The sequence below is a fragment of the Lepus europaeus genome, chromosome 8 (assembly GCF_033115175.1).
Source record: "Lepus europaeus isolate LE1 chromosome 8, mLepTim1.pri, whole genome shotgun sequence".
In the NCBI taxonomy this organism is placed as follows: domain Eukaryota; kingdom Metazoa; phylum Chordata; class Mammalia; order Lagomorpha; family Leporidae; genus Lepus; species Lepus europaeus.
The window spans coordinates 52,386,744-52,402,849 of record NC_084834.1 but is presented as its reverse complement, the minus strand read 5'-3'; the positions used below and the strand labels follow the sequence as shown (position 1 = coordinate 52,402,849).

At 36.2% G+C, this 16,106-nt stretch overlaps 1 protein-coding gene across 1 annotated transcript in view; it reads left to right on the top strand.

The window, feature by feature from the left end:
- The window catches only part of FAT4 (FAT atypical cadherin 4), a 176,640-nt gene that overhangs the window by 135,991 nt on the left and 24,543 nt on the right, over nt 1–16,106 (top strand). The window contains exons 9-10 of the mRNA XM_062199659.1: nt 999–5,348; nt 11,993–12,097. Of these exons, the coding sequence (XP_062055643.1) occupies nt 999–5,348; nt 11,993–12,097 (4,455 nt within the window). The remainder of the gene's footprint in view (nt 1–998; nt 5,349–11,992; nt 12,098–16,106) is intronic.

Sequence of the window (16,106 nt, the reverse complement as noted above, 5' to 3'; positions counted from 1 at the left end):
TTTTATCAAAAAGAAATGTAAATATCAAAGTCATCAATCCTTGCTGAAGATTTTTAGCTGAAATGGGCTGACGGGTGTGATTCTAATTGCATCCAGTGTGAAGTGGTGCAGTACAGCATCTCTTGTGCAAAATGAGATGTGCTTAAGCATCTTTTCCTCATTAGACTTATTAGAATTAATCAGAATCATTGCCATTTGAAAATAAAAGACTTTTCACTTTCATCACATTCTCTTCCATAGGAGTAAGGGTGCATGTTTGGGAAGAGTTTCTGAATGAGTATACTGAAAATGTGTCCTTATGGCACTTTTTCTGCATATTTCTCCTACAATCTGTTCCATTGGCACTCATTTCAAGCACTAATTTTTGGAATCCAAATTGAGTTCATTTCCCTCAGTTCTTATTTGTTACTACTTTATGATTATCTACATTTATTTCTGCATGTTTATAGGTACATACATCATTTACATGTGATAATAAAGGAAGTGTGCTATGAAATTGTAGATATAAGTAATCAGCAGTATTTTTGAACATAATTTTGTTGATGTGATTCTATACAGTAATTGAAAGGTATTTTATAACACAGTAAAACAGTAACCTTTGTTCATTGTTTAGAAGTATACCTCCTTGCAGATCTCACATATTTCATGTTTCTTGGAATGTTGTATTATGTGCAGATTTTTCTCCTAGGAACTATGATTCTGAATGATTAGCCAGTTCCCTTCACTATGCTTCTCTCAAAGGCATACCAGAAAATATTAAATCCAGCAGACTGTGTGGGTTTTAGCTAGAAAATGGCAAGCCAGTCTCTGAAGATTGTCAGTAAGCAGATTTAAGTTGGAAACTTTAGAGAAAATATAGGAGATACTGTTCTCTTCAGTAATTATGAGAAAATAAAGTCATGTGTGGCAGCAATGTAGTGTTTTATATGCCTTAATATACTACCAAATGTTTTAACTGGATCCCGTGTGATTATAACTGCACACTCCTTCTTTTATAGGTTCCTTTGTCTTTGCGGTTACAGTCACAGATGCTGATATTGGAACCAATTCTGAGCTGCATTATTCCCTTTCGGGTAGAAACTCCGAAAAATTTCATATTGATCCACTGAGGGGAGCTATTATGGCAGCTGGACCACTAAATGGAGCTTCAGAAGTGACATTTTCCGTACATGTGAAAGATGGTGGCTCCTTTCCAAAGACAGATTCTACAACAGTGACTGTTAGATTTGTGAACAAGGCAGATTTCCCGAAAGTCAGAGCCAAAGAACAAACATTCATGTTTCCTGAAAGCCAACCGGTAGGCACTCTTGTCACCACTGTTACGGGATCCTCTCTGAGAGGAGACCCGTTGTCCTACTACATTGCAAGTGGAAATCTCGGCAATACTTTCCAGATTGATCAATTAACGGGGCAAGTGTCCATCAGTCAATCCCTGGATTTTGAACAGTTACAAAAATATGTCATCTGGATAGAGGCCAGAGATGGAGGTTTCCCTCCCTTCTCCTCCTATGAGAAACTGGACATAACAGTATTGGATGTCAATGATAATGCCCCAGTTTTTAAGGAAGATCCATTTGTATCTGAAATATTGGAAAACCTTTCTCCTCGAAAAATCCTTACTGTATCAGCTGTGGACAAGGATAGTGGACCCAATGGACAGTTAGATTATGAGATTGTTAATGGCAATGAAGAAAACAGTTTTAGTATCAATCACGCTACTGGTGAAATTAGAAGTATTCGACCTCTAGACAGAGAAAAAGTATCTCATTATGTGCTCACCATAAAATCTTCAGACAAAGGGTCCCCTTCTCAGAGTGCCTCAGTAAAGGTCATCATTAACATTTTAGATGAAAATGATAATGCCCCTAGGTTTTCTCAAATATTTAGTGCCCATGTTCCTGAGAATTCCCCCTTAGGATACACTGTGACTCGTGTCACAACTTCTGATGAAGACATTGGTGTAAATGCAATTAGTAGATATTCCATAATGGACACGAGTCTTCCATTTACGATTAATCCTAGCACAGGCGATATCATTATTAGTAGACCTTTAAATAGAGAAGACACAGATCGTTACCGAATCCGAGTTTCTGCCCATGACTCTGGGTGGACTGTGAGCACAGATGTCACAATTTTTGTGACAGATGTCAATGACAATGCTCCAAGATTTAGTAGGCCCTCCTATTATTTAGATTGCCCTGAACTGACTGAGATTGGCTCCAAAGTAACTCAGGTCTCTGCAACAGATCCTGATGAGGGATCTAATGGACAAGTGTTTTATTTTATAAAATCTCAGTCAGAGTATTTTAGGATTAATGCCACCACTGGAGAGATTTTCAATAAACAGGTCTTAAAATACCAAAATGTCAGTGGCTTCAGTAATGTGAACATCAACAGGCATAGTTTTATAGTGACATCCTCAGATCGAGGGCAACCTTCCTTACTCAGTGAGACAACAGTTACCATCAACACGGTGGACAGTAATGACAACGCACCTCAGTTTCTGCAAACTCAGTATTTCACTCCAGTCACGAAAAATGTTAAAGTTGGTACAAAGTTAATCAAAGTGACTGCAGTAGATGATAAAGATTTTGGATTGAATTCTGAAGTGGAGTATTTCATGTCTAATGAAAATCACTTAGGAAAATTTAAGTTGGACAATAACACAGGGTGGATTTCAGTAGCATCTTCCCTGATCTCTGACTTGAATCAAAACTTTTTAATCACAATCACTGCAAAAGATAAAGGAAACCCTCCTCTTTCTTCCCAAGCAACTGTTCAAATAACTGTCACGGAGGAAAACTATCATACACCTGAATTCTCCCAAAACCACTTGAGTGCAACCATACCAGAGAGCCAGAGTATTGGGGCCATTGTCAGAACTGTTTCTGCAAGAGATAGAGACGCGGCAATGAATGGCTTGATTAGGTACAGCATTTCTTCAGGAAATGAAGGAGGCATTTTTGCAATCAACTCCTCCACAGGTGTACTGACATTAGCCAAAGCTCTTGATTTTGAACTATGCCAGAAGCATGAAATGATTGTCAGTGCTACAGACGGCGGATGGGTTGCAAGAACTGGTTACTGCAGCGTGACCATCAACGTCATTGATGTGAATGACAATTCTCCAATATTCATCCCTGAAGACTATTTCCCCACCGTTTTGGAAAACGCCCCTAGCGGGACAACAGTCATCCACCTAAATGCAACAGATGCTGACTCTGGAACAAATGCTGTGATTGCATATACTGTACAGACATCCGACAGCGACCTCTTTGTCATCGACCCTAACACAGGAGTCGTCACAACTCAAGGTTTCCTGGATTTTGAAACCAAGCAGAGCTACCATCTTACTGTGAAAGCCTTCAATGTCCCTGATGAAGAAAGGTGTAGCTTTGCTACGGTTAACATACAATTAAAAGGGACAAATGAATATGTGCCTCGTTTTGTCTCCAAACTCTATTATTTTGAAATCTCAGAAGCAGCTCCTAAAGGTACTATTGTTGGAGAAGTGTTTGCCAGCGACCGTGACTTGGGCGCTGATGGGGAGGTACACTATTTGATTTTTGGTGATAGTCGAAAGAAGGGTTTCCAGATCAATAAGAAGACTGGACAAATTTATGTTTCTGGACTTCTTGATCGAGAAAAAGAAGAAAGGGTTTCTTTGAAGGTGTTGGCCAAGAATTTTGGAAGCATTAGGGGTGCAGATATTGATGAGGTCACTGTAAATATCACAGTGCTAGATGCCAATGACCCACCTGTTTTTAGCTTAAGCATCTACAGTGTTCAAATCAGCGAAGGGGTCCCCATAGGAACTCACGTGACCTTTGTCAGTGCCTTCGACTCAGACTCCATCCCCAGCTGGAGCAGGTTTTCTTACTTCATTGGATCAGGGAATGAAAATGGTGCTTTCTCCGTAAATCCACAGACAGGACAGATCACTGTTACTGCAGAGTTAGATCGAGAGACCCTACCCGTCTACAATCTAACAGTTCTGGCTGTTGATTCAGGGACCCCCTCAGCTACGGGAAGTGCCTCCTTGTTAGTCACGCTGGAGGACATCAATGATAATGGGCCCATGTTGACCATAAGTGAAGGTGAAGTGATGGAAAACAAACGCCCAGGAACACTAGTGATGACCCTGCAGTCCAATGACCCTGATCTGCCTCCTAATCAAGGCCCCTTTACCTATTATCTGCTGAGCACGGGTCCTGCCACTAATTATTTCAGTCTGAATACTGCCGGAGTTCTGAGCACGACCCGAGAGATTGACAGAGAGCAGATTTCAGACTTCTATCTGTCTGTGGTTACTAGGGATTCTGGTGTTCCCCAGATGTCTTCCACAGGAACTGTGCACATCACAGTAATAGACCAAAATGACAATCCTTCACAGTCTCGCACAGTGGAGATATTTGTTAATTACTATGGCAACTTGTTTCCTGGTGGGATTTTGGGCTCTGTGAAGCCACAGGATCCAGATGTGTTAGACAGCTTCCACTGCTCCCTTACTTCTGGAGTTACAAGCCTGTTCAGTATTCCAGGGGGCACTTGTGATCTGAATTCCCAGCCGAGATCCACAGATGGCATTTTTGATCTGACTGTCCTGAGCAATGATGGCGTGCACAGCACAGTGACAAGCAACATCCGAGTCTTCTTTGCTGGCTTTTCCAACGCCACAGTGGACAACAGCATCTTACTTCGTGTTGCTGTACCGACAGTGAAGGACTTCTTGACTAACCACTACCTTCATTTCTTACGCATTGCCAGTTCACAGCTCACAGGCCTGGGCACTGCTGTGCAGCTCTATGGTGCATATGAAGAAAGCAATAGAACATTTCTTTTGGCCGCTGTGAAGCGAAATAATAATCAGTATGTGAATCCCAGTGGTGTAGCCACCTTCTTTGAAAGCATCAAAGAGATCCTGCTTCGGCAGAGTGGAGTAAAGGTAGAATCTGTGGATCACGACTCATGCATTCATGGCCCCTGTCAGAATGGAGGGAGCTGTATACGAAGACTGGCTGTGAGCTCTGCGCTTAAAAGTCATGAGAGTCTACCAGTTATCATCATGGCCAATGAACCTCTGCAGCCTTTCTTATGCAAGTGTCTGCCAGGGTATGCGGGTAGCTGGTGTGAAACAGACATAGATGAGTGTCTTCCATCACCTTGTCACAATGGTGGGACCTGTCACAATTTAGTGGGAGGATTTTCATGTAGTTGCCCAGAAGGCTTCACGGGAAGAGCCTGTGAAAGAGATGTCAATGAATGCCTGCCTAGTCCTTGCAAGAATGGTGCCGTCTGCCAGAATTTTCCAGGAGGCTTCAACTGTGTCTGTAAAACTGGATACACAGGTATGATAATGTTTTGGTTCTTTACTCAGACGTTAGCCATGCCTCGTGTAGTAGAAAGTATTGAAATTTTCACTTATTAAACATTTTTTTCATAAAATGGGCATAATTAGAACAAATGTTTTAAAAAATTTACTATTGTTTAGACACTTTCTAAGCTTTTTATATGTATTTCTCTTATTTGCTTCTCATAAGAAAACCTGTAAAATCGGAATATTTTCCATTTCTTTCAGGCAAGAAAGTTGAAGTAGAAAGAAGTTAAATTAGCTTTCTAGGGCAATCCAGTTAATTTGTTTTAGTGTCATGACTCAACCCTACACTGTCAATTCCAGAGCTCAAAGCTCTGAGTCAGTCCAGAGCATAGACTGTTAGTCCTTCTACTTCATGCCTCTGAACAAGAACAAAAAAGATTAATATCTTTTTAAAGGAGAGTCTCAAAGTTTGAAGAATATGGTATACACAAAACATAAGACCTATTCCTTTTTGTCCTACATAATTGTTAGTAATTGTTGTTTCTTCTATTTCATCATCGTTTTTAGAATGTTTTAAAGTCATGAACCTCATTATTACTTAAATGTAACCCACAGAGTGATAAGAATACAGCAAAATTCATATTTTAAGGTTCAAATTCCTTATTATTTCTTATAGCAAGGAGAAAGCAGGTAAATCAGAATAAAACTGAAATACAATTCACCTTCACATTTTAGAAGCATCATTAAGCGTATAATAGCAAATTTATCTAGTTAGCTCTTACGCCCTAACAGGTCGTGATGTCCAGGTACATATTTATCTCAATCTATTTCTATATCTTATGTGTATCTCTCTACCTATCTACCACCCACCTACCTTTCACCTATCTAGGTATTAGTAATCAAATGCCATGCTGTGGTGAGTCTGAGGAGAATACAGTTCTTTCCTATAATAATCACACTGCACATTTTTAGAACATACATATTATATCAGGTTTCTCTGTAATGCCTATAAGTATTTAAGGTACTGTTGAAATAGATAGAACCAAGAAAGGGTTTTATCACATTTTTGTAGATGCTTTACAGAATTATATTGCTAGAGAAGTTTTAAAATAAATGTATTTGGATGCCATATTTTTAGTAGAGCCCAACAGGTGAAGAGTTACGTTTTCTATATTAGGAATTGAGTTTCTTGATGATGAGGATATGAAGCAAGTTTGAAAAGTTGAGGCAAAACATACAGACTTTGTCTTGAAATAAACTCCTTGAAATACAATTGAAAAGGGACTGCATGCAGGTATAAGATTAAGAAATTTGATAGTTGCTTCTGTGAAGTCAGCTAACCTTACTGACTCTCAATTAGGTTATCTACAAAATGGGAATAATTATTAGAGTTGTTATACTGAGTAAATATTAATGCTTGTAAAACACCTAGCACAGTGTCCAACATTTGATAAATGACCATGCTAATTAGAATTGGCAGTGTATTGGTAGTAATAGAGCTGCATCACACAATTATAAAAAGTCATGAAGCCACAGTAGTTGTAAAGTAGCTATGAGTCATACCAGACTTGTATTCTTAGGATCTTAAAAAAAAAACATAATGCTTTTGGCAGGGTATTTAGATAGGCTATATTCACAGTGCCGTTTGCAATAATGAGAAATATTTATGAAATGTGCCCAAACCAAATTTTATTTGCTAAAACAATGAATAAGCATATCAGCATAAATATTTATAATGAATAGCATGTATTTATTATATACATATTTATATATAAAATAGTCCATTTAAGTATGAAATAGTTGACCCTGTTCTACTCTGTGTATAAATGAGATGCAAAAACAATACTATAATAGTGTAAATCTATATACGTATACATATCTAAGATATTAAGTGAGGAGGCTTCAGAAATTACAGAATATAAAAATCATCCCATCTTCATATGGTGATCAAATTAACAGCTGACAATTTAACTTTGCTCTACATATCCATCATTAAACTATTCCTAGACGTGTGAAATTGAACATACATTGTCGTTGAAAAGACCATGTGTAACCACAAAGTGTTCAGTTTATTTTCAAAATGTCATCTCATAGTCTGCTCTGAACATGAAGATATAACCTACTTTCTCCTGTAACTTTAAACTACATTCTTGGAAAATCTGTGGACACATTGACGTCATTTTGTGCATCTTCGGTCATCTTGAGCAACTCACTTTCTATGTGTGCTAAGAATTTGTTTTCTGAATCACATCTCCTATCTGTGCTAAATAATGTATGTTAACACAACTGATGGATGTCAAAGCAATGAGATCTGTTTATTCTTGTAAAGAGTTGCTATGAAAGTAAACATGTCTTTATAGCAAAGACTCCTTGAGTTCAAGAGGCATGAGTGCTTTCTTGTATGCAAGTCCAATCAGTAGAGTGCTAAGCCTCAAGACATTGACAAGTATTGTTAAATGACTTGCAGTATTAATTAAATTAATGGCCAGGATTTGTTTCTCAATGCTGCAGCACAACAGCTTGTTTTACCAGAAGCATGTTGGAGTAATTCAAAACTGCTGCATGTTGTGATACGGATTACGCCATTAACAGTACAATTTAGGTAGACAGAACAACAAAAAATTGTGTTGATTTTTAATTGGGTAATAGGACATAAACTCTCCAAACCTGAGAAATAAGCATTCAGAGGCTTTCTTTTGATTCTAGGTAAAATTATGAGACCCTTCTCTCACAAAAAGAGGAAAATTTTTAATAATTTAAATATTGTTTTCAAACTGTGTCTTTGAATCTAATATCTAGTATGGAAACCTCATGGCTTAAAAAAGAAATATATATTCATGAAATAGAGAACTCCAACTAAATTTTTAAATAGTAAATGATTTATATGCTTTAAAACAAACAAACAAAAAAAACAGTATTTTTTCCCAAACTCAGTGAGAAATTCCCTTCTGAGGTACCTGGCAAAGTCATTTTATGTTTTTCAAAATTATGAATTAAATGGTAAGAAAATAAAACTTTTAAATCAAAATGGCAAATGAAATTCTCAATTTGTTTTTTCATACCAGTTTTTACTTGTATTGTTATATACTCAAGAATCAAATTCTATTGAGTTTGAGAAATTCATTTTCAAAGCCATGTTCAAAATTTGTAACTTCTGTCATTTCCTTAGGTATTGTATGTTTTGATGTGTAGATGAGTCTTATTTACTACAGGGTGTTTTTCCACTCCTCATTTTGGACTAACTGCATGCAGTTTATATTTAAATTAAACTCTGGCATCTCTGTTAAAATATCATTTTGTAGGCAGTAAATAGCAATATAAATGTTACACAGAAAGACTGATCCCTAATTTTATTTTGCTGTCATTTTAAACCAAGATTGTAAACCATACTGTTTCTAAAGAGGGTTAAAAAATATGTGGTTGAGCTGGCGCCACGGCTCACTAGGCTAATCCTCCGCCTTGCGGCACCGGCACACCGGGTTCTAGTCCCGGTCGGGGCACCGATCCTGTCCCGGTTGCCCCTCTTCCAGGCCAGCTCTCTGCTGTGGCCAGGGAGTGCAGTGGAGGATGGCCCAAGTCCTTGGGCCCTGCACCCCATGGGAGACCAGGAGAAGCACCTGGCTCCTGCCATCGGATCAGCGCGGTGCGCCGGCCACAGCGTGCCTACCGCGGTGGCCATTGGAGGGTGAACCAACGGCAAAAAGGAAGACCTTTCTCTCTGTCTCTCTCTCACTGTCCACTCTGCCTGTCAAAAATTAAAAAAAAAAATATGTGGTTGAGCTTTATAGGATAAATAATTTTTGTGTTTCTATTGTTTTACATATTTTATTCAGGGACCAAAACTGTCCAAGTATTTGACCAAGTATATATGAGAGATTCTCCTTAAAGTTTACCATTTCTCATCTTCAAGAAATGAACTGCACAGTTTTGACATTTACTAATGTTTTTGTGACATAATGGTGTTTTGCTCATACTTCAAAAGAATACGAATCTTTGTATTTGATATGTATGACTTTTAACAACACACAAAAGAAATTTCTCAGAAAAAGAAAGTAAAGCTAGACATGTGAACATTAGGTATGGTTGTAAAGTGAAAGAAATTGAGAAATGAAATGTGACTTTCTGATGATGAATAAATAATAAAGAATATAGCCAATAGGTCCTACTTATTCTCTATTGGGAAATACTGGCACTGTATTAGGAAAAAAATCACATTTCTATAATGATTTGTCAAGTATCCAGTTAGAAAACAACATAGGAAGGAGTTCTATGAAACAGCATTACTGTGGTGTGAAAGGCACAAGCTTATATCAAATACTTAATAGATAAAACTTGATTGCTGTGTTTCTAGATTAGTAGCTTGTTTATTTCCACATTTTCCCCTTACTAAAAGATATTCTGAAATCATTAGTTCAATGTTTTTGCCTTGTAAGGTGGTTCCCAATTTTATTTATACAGGAAAAAAGTGTTGTGTGTATGATCTGTGATGTACAGAAATGGGCTTAGTTAGCAGTGTCATGAGCTCTGACTCACACTTGTACTTTCAGAGCAGAACAATTGTGGCTGAATGAGCAAGCCACAGAACAAATGTATGCTAAACAAAATCTTTGACTATGTTTTAGGCAAAGTTATTATGATGAAATGGAATTTCTAGGCTCAACATTGTCTAGCTGTGCATTTGAAATGTATGCATTTTCATGACATACTTAAAACTGCATTAGTGTAGTCATGTTGGAAAGTAGAAAATAGCTTTATGGAAACTAGTTCTACATTAATTGATACCCTCCTATCAGTGAATGGAAATTAAAAAGTCTATCACTTCTCACTGCTTGGGAGAATTTGGAAAATTGTTTTAACAAATATGTCTAATTATTGCAATAATTTAAAATTGTGGCAAAATAATATTAGAACATATTTAAGTTTATATCAAAAACAAAACAAGTGCCAGCGCCGTAGCTCACTAGGCTAATCCTCCGCCTGCAGCGCCGGTGCTCGGGGTACTAGTCCTGGTTGGGGCACCGGTTCTGTCCCGGTTGCTCCTCTTCCAGTCCAGCTCTCTGCTGTGGCCCAGGAGGGCAGTGGAGGATGGCCCAAGTGCTTGGGCCCTGCAACTGCATGGGAGACTGGGAAGAAGCACCTGGCTCCTGGCTTCAGATCAGTGTAGCCTGCCGGCCATGGCAGCAATTTGGGGGACGAATCAGCAGAGGGAAGACCTTTCTCTCTCTCTCTCTCTCTTTCTCTCACACTGTCTAACTCTGCCTGTCAAAAACAAACAAACAAACAAACAAAAAAGGTGTGACTCAGACCTTAAGTTTTGTGTACCGAGTGATCGACCATTCAATCAATGCTTTGCCAAACCTGAATATGGAAATAGAAGACCTAAACTTGTCAGTATCATAGTTTTATAATCTCTCAAGCAAATGTTAGATTATAAGGGTTTATTTGCTTTCAGCTACAAAATTTAAGTGTTTCTTTTACATGAATTAATTCTTCCCAGTGAAATGGAAGCGCTCTCCTAATATAGATAGTTGCCTGAGGGCCAGTGTTGTGGTGCAGCAGGTTAAGCTACCACCTGCAACAATGCCAGTATCCCATAGCCAAGAGCTGGTTAGAGTCCTGACTGCTCTGCTTACAAACCTGCTCGCTGCTAATGTGCCTGGGAAAGCAGCAAAAGATGGCCAGTGTACTTGGGCCTCTGCTATCCACATTGGAGACCTGGATGGAGGTTCTGATTCCTGGGTTTCTCCTGGCCCTGTCCTGGCTATGCAGCCATCTTGGAGTGAACCAGTGGATGGAAGATTTCTCTTCTCTCTCTCTCCTTCTCTCTGTCTCTCTCTCCTGCTTTTTCTGTCACTTTGCCTTTAAAATAAATAGCATACATCTTAAAAAGAAAAGTTTGAGCTAACAGAAATTCTATAAGAAAAAGACACCTCTGTGCTCTCCTCACCACCTATCCCCATCCATTATTATGCCCTGCTTATAATGTGCACTCAGTCAGTATTGGTTGATTTAATTTAACAAGAAGATTTATGAAAAAAAAAAAAAAAACTTCATAAGCTGGAAAATGTGTTGTTCGGGGGTAGTTTCAGAAAAAAAGACACAGTTGGTGCAGTCAGTAGCCTAGAAAAATATTAACAAAATTTTTAAAAAGTCTTTGTTGTGTTTTCTTATTCCTTATTCTGCTTTAGAAAAGTAATTGCAAGTTAACAGCTATTTCTGGAAAGCGGAATGATTGTAGTTTGACAAGCTAACTAAGATGAGTTCTACCTTTCAAAAATCTAAGTCGGGCAATATTTACAATGAAAAGAACCCTGTGAAAGTTTCCACACTCTGGCTATAAGATGTAGAAGATGAAGGGGCATTGATAAAGAAAAAACATTCAGTGAAATAATCTTAATGGGCTTATTGTGTCATTTTCCTAAAAATAGTGTTTTTTTTTCCCAGGATAATTATGTAAATTCTTCTGTACACATTATATGCTTATGTTTATAATAGGACATCATAGTAAGATTTTGAACTCTGAGATAGAATTCCAATGCCTTTTTCTCACATAAAATCTTCTGATATTTGTTTTTAGGATATGAGCCCTCAGAATGGATTTTACATATGGTTATACTGTAATGATGTCACTGTATTTATGAGTAAGACTTTTTAAATGAATTTAATCTATCCTAGGGAAAATGTGTGAATCTTCAGTTAATTACTGTGAATGCAACCCCTGCTTTAATGGTGGTTCCTGCCAAAGTGGTGTGGATTCATATTACTGCCATTGTCCATTTGGTGAGTACACCTTTGTTATTGACATAAAATGCATTCTACAATGGGATTTCAAAAAGTCAAAGATAAGATGGAAATAAAGATAATATAGTGATGGGCATTTGGCCCAGCAGTTAATCCCAGTTAGGAGACCCACATCCCACATTGCAGTGCCTGGGTTTGGTAACTAGCTCTGGATCCTGACCCCTGCTTTTCTGCTAATGATGTATACCCCAGGGGGCAGCAGCAATGGCCTGACAATTGTTTCTGCCACCCAGGTGCAAGCTGCTGAGAAGTGAACCTTCTAGTGGCACAGGCTTCTCTGTTTCTGTCTGTATATCTCTCTGATTCTGAAAGAAATAAAAACATGCACATTTTCCATGAATTCTTTGGCATACTGTTTAGCAATTTTGTTTTATTATGGCCACCAGTGCTTGCAAAAACATTGTTTTACATAGTAGGTTTTAATAAAATAAAACATTAAAGGTATAACCCTTTAAACTTTAATTGTGGAAATCTTATTGATTATTCTTGTTTTTAAATCATTACCAGAAAAAAATTATCAACGAGATAATTAATCCAAGTGTCTCCCCAGGATTCTCCCTTAAATCTTTATAAATGCCTTATTTTTAGCACTCTTTCATTTCACTGCATATTTCAAATGTGTAAAAATAGTTGAAATAGTTCTTGTTTTGTTTTTTGTTAAATTAATTCAATAACTTCTAAAAAGGTTTAGTAACTAGAAATGCAGTTTTCATGATAGAAATTTTATTAATAATGCTATAAAACTAATACATTTGCAGTAATGTGTTCTTTAAAGGAAGAAGCAGTTAAAAAAAACCATTTGTACACAAACATATTTATTCATCTGTGTGAATGAACTAAGGATACCTTCGAGCTCTCAGCCAAATACTACCTGGCACTGAACCAGCCAAGGACAATGAAAACAGCTTTGGAGGAAGCTTTTATATTACCATTGTTTGTTTCATAAGTCTGTGATCATTCCATTTATTTAAAGGCTACTTCATCCAACAACGTGGAACCCATCTTTCAGTCATCTGGCCTTTTGGCCTTTCCCTAAACAAGATAGAAAAAGTTTTCTGTGGTTGCGTTACTATGTTTGATGGAGCCAAAAATTGAACTTCAATTACTAGTTCAGAATAGAATTTTAAAATAAATCTGAAGTTCCTAGTAACTAGTAAAATGTAACAAATGTTGTTTATTTCTCATTTTCAAGCAGTTCCATGACTCTGTTTAGCTTTTGTAAGCATAGCATCAATAGGATTATAAAGAGAATCAATATAAAAACGTTAATTTTGAGCCATTTATTTTACCAATGGTTCTCAAATCTAGAAATGGAGTGATTTGCCCAAAGTCAAAAAATGGAGTTGAATAAAAACTAATTCAAGATGGTATAGTGACTGCAACACATAAAATGCTTAGTCCAACTTGATATTCACAGCATCCCTCCTTGTTAAAAGTCCTTAGCGATTCCTAACAATGCCCATGAAGCGGTGAAAGGTAGAGGGAACTTCAAAAATCTCGTGGAAAAATTCAACTAAAAGGCATGTTTATTCTAGTACTTTTTAAAAAAAATAATCCATGCATAATGTTTTTCATACTATGCGTTTACCATGATTTTTTTTGGAGTGCTAATTTTAAGGGCAAAGTAACCATCCGTTTAGATCAGGAGCTTTTCCTTTGTTTCAGTGGTCTCTTGAAATGGTGCTGCTTTCTACGGATAGCTACAGTTAGACTTCATGGTTCAGCTTGTGTTTTGGAATGAAAAATAAAGAAAGTGGAGGGGAAGGTGGAATATGATTTCCTAGTGAATGAACAGAGGTGTTTACATTTTTAGATATCCCCTAACATTTCAATTAAAAATGAATGGATTTAAAAATGAATGGATCCCCCTGACAGAGATGCCCAGGGAAAGGAGGATGGCACAAGGAAAATCCAGAGAGCCACAGATAGCATGTACCTGACCGTGCAAATTACTCCCCCTCTCTCTTCCAGTGGCAAAACCAAATGTCATTATTTCAACAGACGTTATCAGCTGACAATATAAGTACCTCTAAAAAAAAGGTGAAAAACTTGAGACCTCAAACAAGATTTATGACTACAGAGATTGAATTAAAAGAAAAAAAGTATTTTTTGAATGTGAATGAAATGTGTAATAAAGGTGTCATATGCAGTACCTCAAACAAGAAGACAAAGTAGAAGCACTGATATCCTATAGCAATTAGCATTTTAATTATAATTATGAAGCTGGGAAATATTGTGTACTGTTTACCTTCTCATCAGTAAAAGATTTTCTGTTTGGCTTTTAAAAATTTTAGATTCTGTTTTCTGTTAGATTATTTATTAGGAAAAGCACAAAGGGATTCAGTGTTTTAAATGCTAGCCCAGGCTGCATAATGATAACTTCTTAGAGTGGTTTTGTTGTTATATTATAATATTATAGTATAGTATAGTATATTTTATAGATTTTGTACATACATGAAATATGTGTATATGTCCACAATAGTCTATACATTAAAATTACTCCTAGAAGGGATGGTATGTGAATATTTAAATGTATTTTGTATATGTGTACTATGTACTAATATATTATGGTTATTAATATATATATAAAATTACTCTTTTAAGGTATAATGTATGTGTAACTTTTTAGAGTAACTTTATCTAGATTATTTCATGATATCCAATTTGGAAGGCATATTTAAAAACCTCATTAAATATTATTATACTTCACAGAAAAAAATCTACTTTTCTGTACAAACTATAATAAAATGCTTTACTAAAAAAGAAAATCCTTAAAGAAATATTTTCCAGTTTGAAATTACAATATAAATTTGAATAAAATTATAAAACATCTTTCCAGTATGTATATATATAGATAGATAGATATACTTTCTCAATATTTTCATATCCAAATTTTAAGTACAATTTTATAGATCAACATTTAATATGAGAAGAGCTGTGAAAACACATAATATAATTTTTTTCTCAGTATTATTTCTTCTTAATTTGTATGCTTTTATCATTGACTTTTTTAACTTAAAGTTTTATTCCTTTCTTGTATATGATGTATATTCACATATAAATATATAAAATATAAATATGAGATAAACAAATTTATGACATGGTAAATAAATATATACTATTTATAATGTATGACAGTACCTCAAGAATTCATTCATGGGAAATGGAATTTTGAATTTGAAACTCTTATATGTTTTTTCATAATATATTTTCCATTAACATTTTAATAATGATTAGATTTTGTATGTATATATATATTTATATCTATATATATGATTCCTATAATTCTTTTGCCTTTTTTAACTTTTAATCAATTAAAATAATAAATTATATATTTTTTCCTATTCATTTATAATGAATATTTTAAACCTTGTCAGAAAAGGAAAAGTTAAGTGACACAAGATTTTTACACCAGCTTCTATGACCTTTTAATTTAGAGAACATTTGGACGTAAAGTGTGGTAGAGTCAAAACAACTAGAAAGTCAGGTAGATCTGGTTTCAAATTTTCGCTGTGATTTCCATGGTTCTGTGACCTTGGGCAAGTTTTAAATACTCTGTAAAATAATAGCATTGGTTCTTTTCAGCTGAAGAATTCCCTGATTCTAAATTTAATGCACTTAGAAGAGATATTAAGCCAAAATTAAGGAATGAAGCCTTTGAAAGTTAATAAGAATCATGGTGTATTGGCATGGGTTAATTTTCCAATCATTTGCCACAGTCTAGTAATCTTTGTGGGAAAAGAATGTTGGCGTAGCAATGTAACATCAATAAAAATTATTTTTCAGGTTTGAAAAAGAACCAGGACAAACAAATGGGAATGCTGAAAATCAGAAAAACAGAAACTTATTTTAAAATGGCCTGCTATAAATCATAGTGTGCTAGGGTACAAAACAAGAAAGAGATAAAACATAAAGACAGTTACTTCCTTCCCTGGAAGCAGTGAGCCCCTTCCCTAATTTTGTGACCCTTGAGCAAACTGTGTGTGCA